The 21,071-nt window shown below is 37.4% G+C and overlaps 1 protein-coding gene across 1 annotated transcript in view; it reads left to right on the forward strand.

The window, feature by feature from the left end:
- Positions 1-277: 277 nt before the first annotated feature.
- Positions 278-21,071, forward strand: part of UBXN4 (UBX domain protein 4) — a 43,293-nt gene continuing 22,499 nt past the window's right edge. The window contains exons 1-5 of the mRNA XM_030327928.1: positions 278-437; positions 9,439-9,541; positions 12,796-12,824; positions 13,330-13,448; positions 14,048-14,222. Of these exons, the coding sequence (XP_030183788.1) occupies positions 356-437; positions 9,439-9,541; positions 12,796-12,824; positions 13,330-13,448; positions 14,048-14,222 (508 nt within the window). The 5' untranslated portion in view covers positions 278-355. The remainder of the gene's footprint in view (positions 438-9,438; positions 9,542-12,795; positions 12,825-13,329; positions 13,449-14,047; positions 14,223-21,071) is intronic.

Genomic DNA, 21,071 nt, shown 5'->3' on the forward strand with positions numbered 1-21,071 from the left:
TCATGCCTCTTGTAGGCGCCGTCAACGCGCCGTAGCGGTTATTCATCTTTCCCACTTCCGGAATTGCAGGGTCTGAGGCCTAGCGGTCGCGCGCACGCACCTTTTTGCCAACAAGACGAGGCACTCGGGCCCTGTGCCGACGGCGACGTGTGGCGTCACGTGGCGCAGGGTGCGCCTGGTCCGCGCGCTTGCGCGCGTCCCAGGGGACCGCTGACGGGCTAGCGTGCCTGCGCGGAGGCGGGGGACAGAGCAGCTGGGGCTGCGGGGGCGCGGGGCCAGACGAAAGAGAGGGCGGGGCCAGCTCCCGGACCGCGGCGACAACACACCGAACAAGCGCCTGGGCCCGAGGAGAGCGATGTTGTGGTTCCAGGGCGCCATTCCGGCCGCCATCGCGTCGGCCAAGAGGAGCGGAGCGGTCTTCGTGGTATTCGTGGCAGGTGAAGGGGGCGGGGGCCCGAGTTGTGGCCGGACACCCCACCGGCCTACCTCCAATCCTAGGGTTCCCCAGCCTTTCCTCCGTGCTCTCGACAGGCCCTGGCTGCCGTGCCTGTTTTCTCAGCGCCTCCCCCTTCCGTTTGGGGCACGCCGGGACTGGCTAGGCCTACAGCTCCTGCTTCTCCCGGCACCCCGGCCGGAGGCACCGTCCCCGCCTCGCCCCCAAAACGCGCTGAGCCCCGCCCACAGCGCTGCGCGGGTCTCTGCAGCCCACCCTCGCTGCGCCTCTCGCCGCGCCCCCTGACGAGTTGGCGCAGATAGACCCCAGCACCTCCCTCTCGGGCACCCTGGGACCCCTTCTGTCACCTAGGACCCACTTCTGGATGCTTCAACGCTTGTGTAGTTCCTAAGTGTTCAGGTGGGAATAGAGAGACAGGCCTTTCGACAGGCATTTGGGTTCGTAATTAATTGTGGACTGTCAGGAAGAAAGCTGTGTCATCGGTAAGCAACAAAGAGAAGCCACCTGATGTTTTCGGTTACTGGCGGTCGTACGCTCCTGAGACGCAAACTTTTGAGCTTTACATAGGTTGGATTTTTTTTTTTTTAATGATAATAGGGGGAGAGAGTCTAATGTGGAATATTTGGTTTGTTGCAAGTTGATTTTTTTTGTACCATTTGTTTAGAATAAGTAGATGTTCGGTGCTTGGTTCGTCTAATATCCACAGTTTCGAGAACGTGAGCTAACTCATTTATCATGTGTTACTCTGGGTTATTTTGCTCAGTATATTATTACTACCCTATTTTATTACAGAAATCTTCTAGATTTACAGTAAACCTATGCCTTTGTGGTTTTGCTGATTCTCATTACATGAACCAAGTTAGTGTTTGTGACCATTTGAACTATATTATTTTAACTATTTGTGTTTAATAACGGTATGCTCAAATTATTAACTTATGACTTGGAGAGACTAGATAATAGCTCTATCACTTTATGCAGCACAATAAAAAACAAAGGCTAAAATATGAATTTCACTTAACATTAAATTTGAAATTTATAATTGTTTTAAATTATGCCAGATTTTTAGCTTAGTGGTGTTAATTAGAAGAGTTTGAGTAGTTTAGATCCTCTTATGCGGTTTTAGAGTTTATAGTCCACATACATAAGTGCTGTGATACTGTAAGGAAAAAAAGTGGGTTAAAAAGGAAAGAAGAATTAAATGATACTTAGCTGTGCTTATTAAGAGTACAGTAATAGTTTTGGGGTGCCTGGGTGGCTCAGTCACTTAAGCGTCAGACTCTTGATTTTGGCCCAAGTGGTGATCTCAGGGTCGGTGGGATCCAGCCCCAAGTCAGGGTCTGTGCTGACAGCACGGGGATTCTGTCTGTCTGTCTGTCTGTCTCTCTCTCTCTCTCCTTCCCTCCCTCCCTCTCTCCCCCTCCCCCACTCATGCTCTTTTTCTCTCTGTCAAAATAAACTTGTTTTAAAAAGTGTACATTAACAGTTTTATGACATTTAAGTTGTGTTTTTCACATAAAATCTCGGTTGATTTTGTGATAAGTAGAATAGGTTTTATTTTACCCATTTTATAGATGAGGAAATTTATGTCCACAGTGGTTAAGTGACATGGGTCACATAGCAGGGTCACAAAAAATATTTCTGTCTTGTCCTGACAAATTTTTTTAGCAGCTTCAAAAAAAGTCTTATTTTTTTTTTTAAGTTTATTTATTTATTTTGAGAGAGGGAGCAGGGGAGGACCAGAAAAAGAAGGGGAAAGAGAGAATCCTAAGTGGGCTCCAACTCCCAAACCTCGGAATCATGACCTGAGCTGAAGTCGGTCCCTTAACCGACTGAGCCATCCCGGTGCCCCAAAAATCTTTTATTTCTTGAGAAAAACTGAACAACTGTACACTTCATGTATTTTTGAAATTGGTGTCATAGTCAGGAAATTTAGGATTATGGTAGTCATTTTTTAAACAAAAAACACAATTGAAGATGTCTAAATGTTCCTAGGAGGCACTTTTGGGCTGATCAGTTAATTTGAAATAAATGCTAGATTTAATTAACAAACATATGGAAACAGTAGTGCTAATTATTACAATAGTAAAATAAAGTTAGAGATCTTTGGGGCTTTGTGTGTAAATATACATTCTTCAATTAACTTTTTACTGATGAGCATGTGTTACTTTTAGGATATCAATGACTCTGATGAATGTTTGTTGAATGTTTTCAGGAAGACCATTAGTCTGTCAAAGGAGTTTGTCCCTTGACCCGTTCAAAATACTGTTGGCTTTTGTAGAGTTTTAGAAAGTTAATCTCCAGCACTAGGCAGAATTAGTTTCACTCCAGGAATACATAGACAGGGGTCATGAAACTCCCAACACTTACGTGTTGCCTAGAGCTTTGTTCATAACATCGAAGGATATAACCAGAACTCATGATTTTCTTAGGTGGGAGACCTCAACAACAATAAACCCACTTAGTAGAAAATTAAAAAGATGTCTTTATGGCTGAAAGAAGTGGTCTTAAGGGTGTACTTTGGTTCATGTAAACCCCTCGAGTGGGAAGCACTTTAGGCAAGTTCTTTATATTTAGTGAAATTTTCATGGATGAATTAAAGAAAATTGTGGGATTGAGACTGGAGAGATTACTACCAGTTCAGACAAGAGCAAGTATTTTCAAAGTATTATGACTATGCAAATTGAAGGTAATAAAACTGAAAAAGATTTTGATTCTATTCTTGGGAAGGTAGAATATTCTGACAAGGATCCTGAAGCAAAGGTGTCAGTTCACAGAGTAGTGTTGCTAGTGGGCTAAAATTTTCATGATGGACACTATTTACTGCCTTTTTTGGTTAAAATAGACCACAAAAGCTTTTAGATTTTGACTAGTTGATGTTTTCTGGGTTGGAATTCCTGGCTGTACTAGGAAAACACACAATTGAAGATGTCTAAATGTTCCTAGGAGGCACTTTTGGGCTAATCAGTTAATTTGAAGTAAATGCTAGATTTAATTAACAAACATATGGAAACAGTAGTACTAATTATTACAATAGTAAGAGATCTCTTTGTTTCTGAGATTGTATTTTTTTTTTTTTTAGATTTTTTTATTTTTAAGTAATCTGTACACCCAGATGGGACTTGAATTCACAACCTCAAGATCAAGAGCCACATGCTCTACCAACTGAGCCAGCCAGGCACCCTTGTATTGTTCTTTTCAAGTGCTTTTATTTTGGATACTGCTGAATGCTACCATGGATACAGCGTTTTTTGCTAAAATTTTAGGCTGATCTAACTCCATAGCATGGTTTATATACTTCTTAATAATAAGAAACTAAAGATACTGAAGTTGGCAATTAATAATCTTGCTCCGTAGAGTTAATATAGTTCTTAGTGAGTTAAGTAATTCCATTCATCCTTACATCTCTGTTGGTCAAGCAGCTGTTGCTGCCACTAGGCTGAATTATGGACAGACATTGCTAGTGGGGATGTGATATTTGGGACCCTACCTACATGGTACAAATGAAAAGTACCAATCTCAGAAGTAGCAAGCGAATCTATACTTGTAGCTACCCACTTGACATCCCCACTTAGATGCCTCATAGGATTCTCAAGCTTAAAATTATATTTACTGCCTGAACCTGTTTTTCTCCCCGCCCCAGTTTTCTACATTTTAGTAAATGACACCACTTTTACATCCAGGTGGATAAACCGAAGTGTGGAGTCACCTTTGACTCTCAACTCTTTAGTCTCCTGTCTGGCTTTCCCTTTTGTTCATGACATTCCCAGTCACACAGACCTTTTCCTACACATAAAATCCGGCTTAGTGAACTCTGCATGGCTTAATTTTTTCATCCTTTAGGTCTTACCTTAAATGTTGCCCCAGAGAAGCCTTCCCTGACCAATCTAAAAGGGTCTTACTGGGGCGCCTGGGTGGCGCAGTCGGTTAAGCGTCCGACTTCAGCCAGGTCACGATCTCGCGGTCCGTGAGTTTGAGCCCCGCGTCAGGCTCTGGGCTGATGGCTCAGAGCCTGGAGCCTGTTTCCGATTCTGTGTCTCCCTCTCTCTCTCTCTGCCCCTCTCCCGTTCATGCTCTGTCTCTCTCTGTCCCAAAAATAAATAAACGTTGAAAAAAAAAAAAAATTAAAAAAAAATAAATAAATAAAAGGGTCTTACTATTTTCTTTCCTAGATCTGTTCTTTTTTTAACAGTATTTATTACTATAATTATAATTGTTTACTAAACAAGTACTTTTTTTAATTTTAATGTTTTTAAGTTTATTTATTTTGAGAGAGAGACAGCATGAGTGGGGGAGGGGCAGAGAGAGAAGAAAACAGAATCTCAAGCAGGCTTCACACTGTCAGCACAGAGCCTGATGCAAGGCTCGAACTCATGAAGCTCTGAGATCATGACCCGAGCCGAAACTGAGTGGGATGCTTAACCGACTCAGCCACCCAGGCGCGCCAACAAGTACATTTTTTGTACTGTTAGATTTTTAAGCTCCAGGGCAAACAATGTTTCCTTTGTTTCATATTTAGATTATAGCCAATGCCTAGGACAATAAGAATGGAATAAAATAGTGAACGTATGAAAGAATGAATGAAAAGGATCTCTCATGCCTCACAGCCTTCTCTAAGACATGTTTGTAGTAAGAATGTTGCCGTATAGTTATTTTCTAGGTTGATAATTTTGTCATTTACTTGGAATTTTACATTTCCTCACCCCATAGTGTTTGAAGATGTGCTCTGAACGATGTCACTACAAATGATAATTTTCCCAGTTTGCTTCCTCAATATCTGGAAGACTGTTACTGGCATTCTTTTTGGTCCTAGTCTGTAGGTGCATTCTAGTCCCTGTTTACTTTTCCATGACCAGATTTCTCAAGCTCCTGTTCCTAGATCCCATTTCACATAGAATATACTCAAATGTGCAGCATTAGTCAATTATTGTAGGTATGCCAAGATACTTACTGTACCAGAAATTTAGCTGTTTGTTCCACAAAACACTTATTGAGGCCCTGCTGTATCCCAAGTACTTGACATATGCCAAGTTGTATTGTAGGCATTTGAATTATGTTAGTAAATAAAAGGAAAACAATCCTTGCCCTCTTGGAACCTGCATTCTAGTTGAGGGAAACAGACAGTAAACATAATAAGTAAAACACATAGTTTATCAGAAGGTGATAAGTATTACAGGGAAAAAGAGACCAGGAAATTAGGGAGCTTTGGGAATGTTTGAAGGCTGTCATTTTATTTAATTTATTATTAATATTTTATTTATTTATTTTTAAAAAAAATTTTAACGTTTTATTTATTTTTGAGACAGGGAGAGACAGAGCATGAACAGGGGAGGGTCAGAGAGAGGGCGACACAGAATCTGAAACAGGCTCCAGGCTCTGAGCTGTCAGCACAGAGCCCGACGCGGGGCTCGAACTCACGGACCGCGAGATCATGATCTGAGCCGAAGTCAGCTGCTTAACCGACTAAGCCACCCAGGCGCCCCATTATTATTATTTTAAAGTAAACTCTAGGCCCAGTGTGGGGCTTGAACTCATGACCCTGAGATCAAGAGTTGCATGCTCTATTGACTGAGCCAACCAGGAGCCCATAAAAGCTGTCATGTTTTGTTTTGTTTTGTTTTGTTTTGTTTTTTTAAAGTAGGCTCTATGCCCAATGTGGGGCTTGAACTCATGACCATGAGATCAAGAGTCATGTGCTCCACCAGCTAAACCAGTCAGGTACCCCTAAAAGCTGTCACTTTATTATTTTGTATTTTATTTTATTTTAATTTATTTTATTTTATTTTATTTTATTTTACTTTATTTTATTTTTTTAATGTTTATTTTTGAGAGAGAGAGAGAGAGAGACAGAGCACGAGCAGGGGAGGGGCAGAGAGAGGAAGACACAGAATCTGAAGCAGACTCCAGGCTCTGAGCTGTCAGCACAGAGCCCGACATGGGGCTTGAACTTACGGACCACGAGATCATGACCTGGGCTGAAGTCAGACATTTTACTGACTGAGCCACCCAGAGGCCCCTATTATTTTTTATTTAAAAATTTTTTAAATTTATTTTGAGAGAGAGCATGAGCTGGGGAGGGGCAGAGAGCGAGAGGGAGAGAGGGAATCCCAAGCAGGCTTAACTCTCAGTGCAGAGCTGGACACAGGGCTCCATCTCACGACCAAAAGGTCATGACCTGAGCCAGTATCAAGAGTTGGACACTTAACCATAAGAGCCATCCAGATACCCTAAGGCTGTCATTTTAAAGTATGAGTAGGGAAAGCTTTATTGAGAAGATAATATTTGAATAGAGACTTAAGAGGTTTGAGCATTAACCTTGTAAATATCTGAGAGAAGAACATTCTAGGCAGAGGAAACAACTAGTACAAAGACCTTAGAGTGTTTTTTATATTAGCAGAATAGGAAGAAAGTGAAGACAAATGAGGTCACAGAGGTAACTGGAGGCATGAGGCCATTTGCAGGGACTTTGGCTTTTTTACTTGGAGGGAAATTGGGAGCCATTATAGGATTTTGAACAGAGGATTGATATGATCTGAAATTTTTAACAAAAGTTTCTGTGTTAAGAATAGACTGAGCAGCTTTGCCACATCTACTGCAGTCAGCAGACTGTCGACATTCCAGAAAATGTCGGCATCCACTCTGAAAGGATGCACAGTTATTGTGAAAGGCCCCAGAGGAACCCTGCGAAGGGACTTCAGTCACATCAGTGTAGAACTCTCTCTCTTTGGAAAGAAAAAGAAGAGGGTCCATGTTGACAAATGGTGGGGAAATAGAAAAAATCTGGCTACTGTTTGCGCTCTCTGTAGTCATTTACAGAACATGGTCCGGGGGACGGGAGTGGGGTGCCTGGCTGGCTCAGGTGGTAGAGCAGGTGACTGTTGACCTGGGGTCGTAAGTTCAAGCCCCGTGTTGGGCATAGAAATTACTTCAAAAAGAAAAAAAAAAAAACATGATGAAGGAGGCTACACTGGGCTTCTGTTACCAGTTCTGTATATGCTCACTTCCCCATCAAAGTTGTTTTTCAGGAGAATTGTTCTCTTTTTGAAATCTGTAATTTCTTGGGTGAAAAATAAATCTGTAGGATTTGGCTGAGGCTGGCATTGCTTGTTCAGTATCTCAGGTTCAGAAAGGTGAGTTAATTCTCAAAGGAAATGACATTGAACTTGTATCAAACTAGCTGCTTTGATTCAGCAAGTCACAACAGTTAAAAAACAAGGATATCAGAAAATTTTTGGAGGTTATCTACATTTATGAAAAAGGAACAATTCAGGCTGATGAATAAGATCTCAGTTGTCCAGCTATAGAAACAGAAAGATGCCAGATGATTTTTCAGGCTTATTTGTGATATTTTAAAGGTGCAGTAAAGGTTGTATTGATTTTTTTGGGGAAAAAAAAGGAATAGCTTGAACAGGGAGATCAGTTTGGAGGCTGTTGTAATCATCTAGGTGATATGTATAGCTTAAATCAGGGTGGTAGCAGTGAAAGTGGAAAGAAATAGTTACATTCTGGATATATTTTGGGGATGGAGTCAACTGAAGTCAAGGATAAGTAAAATTTTGGGCCTAAAAACTGAAGGGATGGAGATACCTTAAATAGTTAACCGACATGAGGAATGCTGAGGGTGGATTAAATTGGGGAAAGGCTGCACTTGGGAAGAAAACAGCTTACAGAAGAATAGATAGAGAATTACCTCATTTTTGTAAAACAACAAAAAAACGTGGCCTGGGAACTTTTTAAATCTGTAAGTTGGCAGAGGTTGTTCACCTGAAAGTGCTTGAGAAAGCACTTTGCTTAATCTCGGAAAGATTTCATCTGACTTAGGTAAGTTTTCCTCTGCCCACCACTAAGTGGTTATGTCAAAATCTAGATATTACAAGTCTAAAATGGAAGCAGCCGCTTGACAGGTATAACATAAAACATTTTGTCACTGAAGTGTGACGTACAGTATATTAAGTAAGATTAAGTGAGCAGCTCAGTGCATTTTTACTATTAAAACACTTGTAACTCTCATCCAGATAAGATATATTTCCAGCACCCCCAGAAGGCTCCTTCATGCTCTTTCCCAGTCAGTAGCACCGCCATCCAGGTAGCCACTGTGCTGAATTCTGTCACTATAGATTAGTTTTGGGTCAGCATAACTTTTATAATTACCATACCTAAAATAAAAGGCAAGTCCCAAACCGCAAATAGAATTGCATCAGCATCTATCTACCTTGGGGAAATTCTGGAGAGTAATGCTGTGCTGTTGGGGGACATTGAGCTTGACAGAAAAGTCCTCCATGAAGGAAGAGTGTTGTGCTTTTATTTTCTAAAATCACATGTACGGGGGCGCCTGGGTGGCTCAGTTGTTAAAGTGTCTAACTCTTGATTTTGGCTCAGGTCATGATCCCAGGGTCATGGGATCAAGAGCCCTGTGTAGGGATCCATACTGAGTGTCAAGCCTGCTTAAGATTCATTCATTCTTTCTCTCTCTCTCTCCCTCCCTCCCTCCCTCCCTCCCTCCCCCTTTCTCCCTTTCTCCCTTTCTCCCTTTCTCCCTTTCTCCCTCCCCTTCCCTCTACCCCTCTCCTGCCCCTCACCAATGCATACACACTCTTTGTCTCTCTCTCAAAAAAAAATTACATGTACAAAAGGCAAAATAGCCCCTGTACGTTTCTATTATGACTTCCAATTATTGTGATACTATGTGCATCATACTTTGAATGTCTTCTTTTAGAAAATATAGTACTTTGTAAAATCTAGATAGTGTCATTCTTTTTCATTATGTCTTATTACTTTTTTTTTTCTTAGCAGCCTGAGCTGTTTTTCATTACTTTTATAATGTTAACAATGCCATAGTCATGCTCTTCATTTTATGGGAAAGTTTTTGTTCTTAAATTTGATAGAAAATAGTATTTGTGCAATTATATTTTATTTGAAATTCCACATTCTGGGGGGAAAGAATCAGCTGATACTGGCCTTATAAATATCCTTGAAATGTGTTACAGGTGATGATGAGCAGTCAACACAGATGGCTGCAAGTTGGGAAGATGAGAAAGTAACAGAAGCATCTTCGGACAGTTTTGTTGCTATTAAAATCGATACCAAAAGGTTTGCTTATGTGTTAATTTTTTTAAGTATTATAACCGTTGTCTTTTGTTGTGATTTATGGTGATACTCTTAGACTATAAGAATGTTGATTTTTCTCTAAGGCGTATTGGGACCTTAAGTTCTGATTGCCATTTTCCAAATACATCATGTATCTTACTGAAAAACTCTGAAGTTCTGGTTTACCAAGCAGCTATGTGACATGCACCAGGAATGCAAAAGAACTTGTAAGAACATGGAAGTAACTGTAAATTATATATTGATTATCTCTGAACGGTTGACCACTCTTTTGGGTCCTGTTTTTGGGAATAAAGCTGTTGAATTCAATAGGAATAGTACTTTTTTTTTAATATGAAATTTATTGTCAAATTGGTTTCCATACAACACCCAGTTCTCATCCCAACAGGTGCCTTCCTGAATGCCCATCACCCACTTTCCCCTCCCTCCCACCCCCCATCAACCCTCAGTTTATTCTCAGTTTTTAAGAGTCTCTTATGGTTTTCCTCCCTCCCTCTCCTTTTTTTTTTCCCCTTCCCCTCCCCCATGGTCTTCTGTTAAGTTTCTCAGGATCCACATAAGAGTGAAAACATGTGGTATGTGTCTTTCTCTGTATGACTTATTTCACTTAGCATAACACTCTCCAGGTCCATCCACATTGCTACAAAAATGCCATGTTTCATTCTTTCTCATTGCCACGTAGTATTCCATTGTCTATATAAACCACAGCTTCTTTATCCATTCATCAGTTGATGGACATTTAGGCTCTTTCCATAATTTGGCTATTGATGAAAGTGCTGCTGTAAACATTGGGGTACAAGTGCCCCTATGCATCAACACTCCTATATCCCTTGGGTAAATTCCTAGCAGTGCTATTGCTGGGTCATAGGGTAGATCTATTTTTAATTTTTTGAGGAACCTCTACACTGTTTTCCAGAGTGGCTGCACCAATTTGCATAGGAGTAAGTACTTTTTAGGTCCTTCAGAGTACCTAGTATCCACAAATGTTTTTTGTTAATCCATTCCATCTCCTCCCTTTAAAAATGTTTTGTAGAAAATTTCAGACATACAAAAGTAAGTGAGTAGTGCAGTGAAGTCCCACATACTTGTCAACTACTTTGGTGATTAACTTATAGTCAGTCTTGTTTCAGTCACCCGTTACCACTCATCCCATATAATTTTGAAGCAAATCTCAGTCATCACATCACTTCATCTATATTTTAGTGTGTCTTTAAAAAATAAGTTTTTTAACATGAATTAACATAAATTTAGCATGTGAAAAACTAAATATTTTAACATAACTGTAATACTTCAAAGCAAATAAGTGATAGTTTCTTAATAGCAAATATCCAGCTCTTTTTCACATTTTCACTTGTCTCATCTATGCCATAGTTGTATTCTTAATTTATTACAGTTTGTTTGGTTCAGGATCTATCAAGGTCCACACATTGTGATGTGTTGATCTTTTTCAAGGCTCTCCCCCGTGCGCCACCCCCCCCCTTCTCTGTATGTTTTTTCTTTGCAATTTAGTTTTTGGAGAAACAGGTCATTCGTTCTTTAGTTTCCTGCCATGTGGATTATTGTTGACTGCATCCCTGTTAGTCTCATGTAGTTCATTTCTCTGTCCTCTGTTGCTTGTAAATCAACAGTTGGATTCAAGTTAGATTTTTTTTTTCCATCAAGACTACTTCATAAATGGTGGTATGTCTTCCATTCTTCCATTATGAAAGCACATAATGACCTCTTGTCTTACTTTATGATGTTAGCAGTAGGCATCAATGATCAGCGCCTAGAAACATTAATTTGTTAGCAACTACAAAGTGGTATTCCTTTCATTTTGATATTGATAATATCAGAATGAATGATGTTTGAAAATTACTGCCAAGATTAAAATATTTGGAAATTTACCTGTAAGTTTGCAAATTTTTTAGTAAAAATTTTCCAATATTAAAAATTTCATGAAACAAATCATAGTGGTTTGCCTCAGAGCAGCAGTTATTCAACTATATATTTATTGAGCTATATAATACTTTAAAAAAAAGAATCTTACCATTTTAATGTATATCCTGTCATTTATGTTTTCCATTATCTTCCAGTAGCACCAGAAATAGTAGGAGGAATGTAGGGGTACTGGAAATGTGGAAGAAATGAGAAAATCAGAATTCTTGAGGTTATATACAGACTGATGTATCTGGTATTTTTAAAAACAAAAAAAAATTTTTTTTAAACAAATTTCTAAAAGTAGATGCAGGGATACCTGTGTATAGTGATGGTTGATTTTTGTTTCATTATAGACTGCCTGCTAATAGAATCTAATGTGTCTTTTAAATTATGAATAGTAAATTTTATGTATTGTACAATAATAATGAAATTAATGTTGTAGTAACATTTTAATGTCTATGAGTTTATGGAGATAAGCCTGCGTTGAAAATAGATTGGTAGGAAATACATCAAAATTTACATTGGTTATTTCTGGGAAGGTAGGACTTGGTAATTTTTTTCTTTATACTTTTTTATTATATTTTCAGATGTTTTTGTGGTAATCATGCTTTATATTCAGAAAATGGGTATAAATTTTTGGAAAGATTAATTTGATTCTTGGTATTATTCATTTGCATTGATCAGTATCTCTTACTTGTATCATAACGTAAAGACTCTCCTGTCCCTGTCCCTAACCACCCAGTTTCCTTCTCTGGAGTAACCAAATCAAGAAAATGCATTTTCCTCCCCTTTTTAAATTCTTGTTTATTTACTTTTTTTTTTTTTTTTTTACAAAAGTGGTAGCATTTTGACATACTTTTTTGTACCTTTTTAATGATTGCATAATTAGTTTTTACTGGTAGATATTTAGGTTGTTTTGAATCCTTTATTTTTACAAAGTATTATATTATCATTTGCAGAAGTAAATCATAAGCATTAATATCTTTTGTTACAAGGCAAGATGCTGTATTCAGATACACTTGCTGCTGAGAAAGCAACATGGCAGATACCAGCTTGATTTTTAGCCATAAGATCCAGCCACCAGTTTGTGTGTTGCAAGAATAAGTGGCTCTTTAATCTGAAAATTATAAAACATACCGGGAAAGGTCTGTAAGACAAGAATTGCAGTTTTCTCCTTCCAGCTGATGACTATGAAAGGAACTAGTAGTTTCAGAGAAATACTTTTAATTGGTAGAGTAAATTTCTGTAAAGACAACTGGATATTTGGGGGGAAATATTTGAATGCATCTAGTGATTTTCTGTTTGATTTTGTTTTACAGTGAAGCCTGCTTACAATTTTCACAGATCTGTATCCTTTCAATGAAGAATTGGTTTGATAAATATTTTGCTTGAGGATTTACCTTTCTTTTGGTTAATTCACGACATTTAGAAATTACTCATTTCTATTTAGGAGCTCATGCATTCTTGCTTTGAGGAACTTTATACTACTAAGTGTCCTTTGAGATAATACGTTGTAGCAAATGGGATTATAGGGAGTCTTATTGTCAATATCTGGAAAGCAATATGGAGCAGTTTGGTTGGAATGTTAGAAATAATTGTCAAGAGACAAGATGTAAAATTTACAATAGATGGAATGTAATGGATGTTTCAGATAGGCAGTACAGATAAATCATATATCAGTTTACTTATCACATGCATGACAAGCATAGTGATACTGTAGTTGAAATTATTTGGTAAACATGTTAGCTGATTACACAGTGAAATTCACAAAGATTTGCTTTGTTATCAGTAGCATTTCATAAAATTATCCCCTTGTTTTTTCACGAATCATTAGACTTAATTAAAGTGTACAGATCCTGTAGTGTGTGTTCCATCCAGTTTCTTTATTGGAGACAGTGGAATTCCCTTGGAAGTAATAGCAGGAAGTGTTTCTGCAGATGAACTTGTTACCAGAATTCACAAAGTCCGGCAGGTGAGAAGGAAGAGAATTTATTTATATAAACATGGGAAAATGATATGTCAGAAATTTGACATTAGAATATTTTTGGAGTTGTTCTGTATATTCAGGAACCTGCTATGCCATTAAACTTGAAAGGTAGAAAATACTGCTTTCCTGGATTGGTTTGAAAATAGCATTGTGAAGTTATAGGTACCTATGCCTAATGAGTGATTTCTTACTCTCCCTTCTCTTTACACTATTACTTTGTTGCAAAAGAGAGATTGAACATTAAGGTCCCAAACTGTACTGCTTGACACATTTTAAGGAACTTAGTCAATTTGGGCAAATGGCTAATATAGCTTGAAACTTTTTTCCTTCAGTTCTAATTGGAAGAAAAATCAACAGTGTTTAAAAACCTTTTTATGCTCTTCTCACATTGTAGTTGAATTCCACACTGTGATCAGTGTGATTATGCCATGTTTAGGATTATACAATCTGGATCCATCTACTTAGAAAATTTAGTACTTTTCCCTCCTATAGAGACAGTTGACTTACTCATATTTTGGTCTAATCTGCCTTGGTAAATTTAGATTCTTATCTGTTCATTAAATTACAATGTGGTTTCTCCCTAGATGCACTCATTAAAAGGTGAAACATCTGTGGCAAATGGCAGCCCATCAGAAAGTTCAGTCTCTACTCCATCCACATCATTGGAACCTAACAACACTTCTGAAAACTCTCAGTCCAGAAATGTAGAGCCTTGTGAGATACCACCCACTTCTGATACAAAGTCAGATTCTGCAACAGGTAATTTTTAGTGTACCCTTTTAGGTACAGTAGAAGTATTCCTTCACTTCATTTTATTTATTTATTTATTTTTTTAATTTTTTTTTTTTTTACGTTTATTTATTTTTGAGACAGAGAGAGACAGAGCATGAACGGGGGAGGGTCAGAGAGAGGGAGACACAGAATCTGAAACAGGCTCCAGGCTCTGAGCCGTCAGCACAGAGCCCGACGCGGGGCTCGAACTCACGGACCGTGAGATCATGACCTGAGCTGAAGTCGGACGCTTAACCGACTGAGCCACCCAGGCGCCCCTTTTTTTTTTTTTTTTTTAATTTTTTTTTTTTTTTTTTTTTCCCTTCACTTCATTTTAAAGGCCTGGAATTAATATCCTTAAAAATAAAAATACTGTGTTTCTTCCCTGTCACATTCATTTAACTTAAAATTTAAAGATTGTCTTAAATATAGGTATTGGTCATATAGTGGCATTTTTTTTTTTTTTTACTTTTTTCTGTCCCTGTGTTCTTAGCAGTTTTACACATAACTTTCCAGCTAGAGTATTTTGAAAGGTTCAAATGAACTGATGTATTTGGAATTGTTTTTATAACCTATAAGATATGTATACATTTAAAGAATAGTATTTGCATTTTAGAATTAGAATTAAAAGATCATTGTAAAATAGAGCTTGTGGAAATAAGAGATGTGACTACAGTGGGGTTGATAGAGGCAAAAGAGAAATTTTATACTATATAATGGGGATTGTGTTCAGAGTTGTTTGATGTAATATAGCTTGTATTAGACAGCATAGCGTTAGATAAATCAAGAAGTTAACAGATTAGTATGCTAAGAGATGATCCTCCTCTAGCATCCCACATAGCCTCTATTTGATATTTAATGACAGGAAGCTCATTTCCTTGCAAGGAAGCTTATTGTCAAAGCCCTGGTTTTTAGAAAAATTCTTCTTCATATTGAGATGAAATTTGATGCCCTGTAATTTCTCATTAACTTTAGTGCGACTTATGAAGTTTAACAGGTTTTGAATATTTGAAGAAGAGCTACCAGGTTCTCTATCAGTAGCCACATTTTGAGGTTTTACATCTATAGATCACGCAAATTCTGGATGCCTACAGAACTAGGGGACACTATTGTGAATGTAGCCTGGTTAGCTCTACAGTAGGATACTTACCTTTACATTTACCTGGATATTTATCATTGCCAAATTCTTCATTCCTTTTTGAATATGTTTTCCTCTGGTATCATTTTCTTTCAGCCTGAAAATTTTCCCTTAGCATTTCCTGTTTTACAGGTCTTTTGGCAAAATACTTCTCTTCCTCTCTGAAAAATGAAAGTGTCTGCTTTATCTTCATTCTGGAAGGATATTTTTGCTAGATACAAAATTTGGAGTTTACAGTTTTGTTTTTTTTTTTTTTTCAGCACTTTAAAGATCTTCTGGTCTCCATAGTTTTCTGATGAGAAGTTTCTGTCAGCATTGTTTCCCCATATATGGAATGTATTGCTTTTCTCTCTGCCTTTCAGGCTTTTCTCTTTGATTTTCATCCATTTGACTATAAAATGCCTAGATGTGTTTTTCTTTGTATTTATTCTGCTTGGGTTTTGCTAAGCTTAGATCTCTAAATGTATAACTTTCACTAAATTTGGGGAATTTGGAGCCATTATTTATTCAGATATTTTTCTCTTTTTCTCTTAACTTGCTAGAAATATTTACATGTATGTTAGACTTCTTGATACTATCCCACAGGTTTATTTTTTCTTTTTTTTTTCTTTTTTATTCCTCTATTTAGATCGGATAATTTTGTTGATCTCTTAAGTTCACTGGCTTCTTTATCATCTCTTTCTGCTCTTGAGCACATCTAGTGAATTTTTATTCTATTCTATATTTATGTTTAAGTAATCTCTACACCCATTGTGGGGCTTAACCATAGAACCCTGCTATCAAGAGTCATAAGTGAGCCAGGCAGGTGCCCTAGTAAATTTTTATTTTATATAAAATTAGGTAATATATTTATACTCTTTTCTTTAAGTTAACCATTTTTTAGTAGATTTTTTTTAGAGCAGTTTTAGGTTTACAGGAAAATTAAGAGGAAGGTACAGATTTTGTGTATACCTCCTGCCCCACTGTCTACATCCCCCACCAAAGTGGTACATTTGTTAGAACTAATGAACCCACATTTGACACATCATAATCAGGCAAAGTCCATAGTTTACAATACAGTTTTCTCTTGGTGGTGTACATTCCATGAGTTTGGGCAAGTGTATAATGATGTGTATCCATAAGTATAGCACAAAGTATTTTTCCTGCACTAAATGTCCTCTGTGTTCCACCTTTTCATCCTCAGTGATATTTTTACTGTCTCCATGGTTTTGCTTTTTCCAGAATGTCATATAGTAGTCTTTTCAGATTGGCTTCCTTTACTTAGTAATATACATTTAATCTTCCTTCATGTCTTTTCATCACTTGATAGCTCATTTCTTTTTAGAGCTGAATAATATTCCATTGTCTAGATATACCACAGTTTATTAATCCATTCACCTACTGAAGGACATTTTGGTTTCGCAAGTTTTAGCAATTATGAATAAAGCTTCTGTAAGCATCTCTGTGTAGGTTTCTGTGTGAGCATAATTTTTTTTTTAACTTTTTTTGGCTATTTACAGCAAGGTTGTGGTTGCTGGGTTGTGTGGTAAGAGTTATGTTTAGTTTTGTAAGAAGCCACCAAGCCGTCTTCCAAAGTGGCTGTATCATTTTGCAGGTAAAATGGTTCTGGAGTTTCTTACTCTTCCTTACATCTCCTCCTCTTCCTTTAACTTTTTATTTTGAAACAGTGTGATTCAAAGTTACAGAAATTAGACTCAATCCCTCAGTACCCTTTCCAACATTTTATTCAACTTATCTTTTAATTCATTTCATTTTCCTTTACCTCATTGAGTTACAATGGCTGCTTTCAAGTCCTTGTCTGATAATGCCAGTATCTAGTTCATCTCTGGGTTGAGATAACAGACAGGCCTTTGTTGATTGTCTTTTCCCCTGAGAATGAGTCACATTTTCCTGTTAGATTGTGTGTCTAGAAATTTTGGATTGTATCTTGTACATTGTTGTAGACACTCAGGATTCTTATATTCCTGTAAAGAATATTGATGCTTTTGTTTCAGCAGGCACTTAACTTCTCAGACTGTAAACTCTGTCTTACCTGAGGTATGAGTAGCACCTCTAATCTCAGTTCTTTGTAGCTTTTTTTTTAACTTCATTATGGAAAGTTTCAGACTTACTACAAAAGCCTCGAGAAAATAGTGTATAATAAATTCCATGAACCCACTGCCTGTCTTCACCTATTACCAACTCATGGCCAAAATTGTTTCATCTGTGTCCCCTACTCCTCTTTTCCTTTTCACTTATTGTTTAGAACAAATCTTAGGCACTATATCATTTCATTTTTAAAATAGGAGTATCTGAAAGATGAGAACTTAAAAAAAAAACAACTACAATATCATTATCTCTTATGAAACCTACACAGTTTAACAGTAATCCTTTTTTACCATTAATTATCTAGGCAATATTTACATTATACTAAGTTTTTCAGTTTGTTTGGAGTCCAGTATATTGCTACTGATTGTTGAGTCCTTTTTTTTGTTTGTTTCATTTCATAGATTCCCACTCTCATTTTTTTCTGTAGTTTCCTACAGTCTGGATTTTGCTGTATTTTTTTAATTTATTTATTTTTGGAGAGAAAGTGTGAGTGGGGGAGGGCCAAAGGAAGAAGGAGAGCGAATCCCAAGCAGGCTCCACACCCAGTTTAATCCCACCACCGCAAGATCATGACTAGAACTGAAATCAGGAGTTGGATGCTCAACCAGCTGAGCCATCTAGGTGCCCCTATTTTTCTAAATTTTTATTTTAATCACCTGGTGCTTTTCACAAATGCATTTCTTAATCCTTATGATCTATTTTATCCATCCCCCCAACCCACCTCCCCTCTGGTAACCATGTTTGTTCTCTTAAGAGTGTCTTTCTTGGTGCGTGTATCTTTTTGATTTAGTATTTTTGTATTCTTTGAGTAAATACCCAGTAGCACAATTGCTGGATCATAGGATAGTTCTGTTTTTAACTTTTTTTTTTAAGGTTATTTATTTATTTTGAGAGAGAGAGAGAGAAAGAATGCCAAACAAGCTCTGTACCGATTGTGCAGAGGACTCGAACTCGTGAACCATGAGATCATGACCTGAGCTGAAACCAAGAGTCGGAAACCCAACTGAGCCACCAGGCGCCCCTATTTTAACTTTTTGAGTAACTTCCAACTGTTTACCACAGTGGCTGCAGCAGTTTGCATTCCCACCAACAGTGCACAAGGGTTTCCCTTTCTCTGCATCCTTGCCAACACTTGTTTCTTTTTGATTTTGGCCATTCTGACTGACACTTCATTGTAGTTTTGATTTGCATTTTCCTGATGATGCGTGATGATGAGCATCTTTTCATGTATCTGTTGGCCGTCCTGATAACTTCTTTGGAGAAATGTTTGTTTATATGTTTTGCCCACTTTTTAAGTGGATTATTCATTTTTGGGGTGTTGAGTTTTATGAGTGCTTTATATATTTTGGTTACTAGTCCTTTATCAGATATATCAGATATGTTATTTGCAAATCTCTTATCCCATTCTGGAGATTGTTTAGTTTTGTTGATTGTTTATTTGGCTCTGCAGAAGCTTTTTATTTAGATGTAGTCCCAGCAGTTTATTTTTGCTTTTGTTTCCCTTGCCTCAGGACACACATCTAGAAAGATGTTACAGCTGATGTCAGAGAAACTACTTCCTGTGCTCCCTTCCAGGATTTTTATGGTTTCAGGTCTCATATTTGAGTCTTTAATCTGTTTTGAGTTTATTTTTTTGTATGGTATAATAAAGTGGTCCGGTTTCATTCTTTCGCATGTTTACTGTTCAGTTTTCTGAGTTTTGTTGAAGACACTGTCTTTTTCCCATTGGATATTCTTCCTACTTTGTTGAAGATTAATTGACCATAAAGTTGTGGGTTTATTTCTGGGTTTTCTATTCTGTTTCATTGGTCTGTATGTCTGTTTTTGTGCCAGTACCATACTGTTTTGATTATTACAGCTTTGTAATATTGAAATCCAGAATTGTGATGCCTCCAGCTTTGCTTTTCTTTTTCAAGATTGTTTTGGCTATTTGAGGTCTCTTGTGTTTGCATACAAATTTTAAGATTGTTTCACAGGATTCTGTGAAAAATGCTGTTGGTATTTTGATAGGGACTGCATTAAATACGTCAGTTGCTTTGGGTAGTGTAGACATTTTAACAATTTTTGTTCTTCCCACTCCATGAGCCTGGAATGCCTTCCCATTTCTTTGTGTCTTTTTCTATTTCTTTCATCAGTGTTTTACAGTTTTCAGAGTACTCATCTTTTACCTATATACGTATACATACGTATATTATGGGTAGCTTTATTCCTAGATGTCTTGTTAGTTTTTGTGTAGTTTTAAAAGGGATTGTGTTCTTAATTTCTCTTCCTGCTGCTTCATTATTGGTGCACAGAAATGCAGCACATTTCTGTACAATGATCTTATTTCCTCAGAATTTACTGAATTAATTTATCAGTTCTAGCAGTTTTTTGGTGGAGTGCTTTGGGTTTTATCTATTTAGTGTCATATCATCTGCAAATAGTGAAAGTTTTACTTCTTCCTTACTGATTTGGATGCCTTTGATTTCTTTTTGTTGTCTGATTGCTGTGGGTAGGATTTGGAATACAAAAAAGTGGTGAGAGTGACATCCTCTTGTTCCTGACCTTAGGGGAAAAGCTTTTTCCCCATTAAGGATGATGTTAGCTGTGGGTTTTTTTCTGTATGGCCTTTATTATGTTGAAGTATGTTCCTTTTAGACCTACTTTGTTGAGGGTTTTTATTATGAATGGATATACTTTGTCACATGCTCTTTCTGTGTCTATTGAAATGATCATATTGTTCTTGTACTTACTGATGTGGTGTATCACATTGATTGATTTGCAATATTGAACCACCCTTACAACCCATGAATAACATGGCCTTTATTATGTTGAAGTATGTTTCTTTTAGACCTACTTTGTTGAGGGTTTTTATTACGAATGGATATACTTTGTCACATGCTCTTTCTGTGTCTATTGAAATGATCATATCGTTCTTGTACTTACTGATGTGGTGTATCATGTTGATTGATTTGCAATATTGAACCACCCTTACAACCCATGAATAATGTGACCGTGATGATGGTGAATGATTTTTTTTTTTTTTTAACGTAAACTTTATCCCCATGTGGGGCTTGAACTCATTACTCCAAGATCAAGAGTCACATGCTCTACTGACTGAGCCAGCCAGGTGTCCACTGGTGAATGATACGTTTTTTGTTTTTTGTTTTTTAGTGTGTTGTTGAATTCAGTTTGCTAGTATTTTGTTGAGGATATTTGCATCTGTGTTCATCAGAGATAGTTGCCTATAGTTCTCTTTTTTTGTGTGTTGTCTTTATTTCGTTTTGGTATCAGGTAATGCTAGCCTCATAGAATGAATTTGGAAGTTTTCCTTCCTTTTCTAGTTTTTAGAATAGTTTGAGAATAGGTATGAACTCTTTAAACGTTTGGTAGAATTTGCCTGTTAAGTCATCTGGTTCTGGACTTTTGTTTCTTGGGAAAGTTTTGATTACTGATTCAATTTCTTTGCTGGTCATCAGTCTGATCAAATTTTCTGTTTCTTCCTGTTTCTGTTTTAGTGGTTTATATGTTTCTGGAAATTTATCCACTTCTTCTAGGTTGTCCAATTAGTTGGCATATAATTTTTTATAATATTCTCTTATAATTGTTTGTATTTATATGATGTTGGTTGT

This window comes from Lynx canadensis, chromosome C1 (assembly GCF_007474595.2).
Source record: "Lynx canadensis isolate LIC74 chromosome C1, mLynCan4.pri.v2, whole genome shotgun sequence".
NCBI classification, from domain to species: Eukaryota; Metazoa; Chordata; class Mammalia; order Carnivora; family Felidae; genus Lynx; species Lynx canadensis.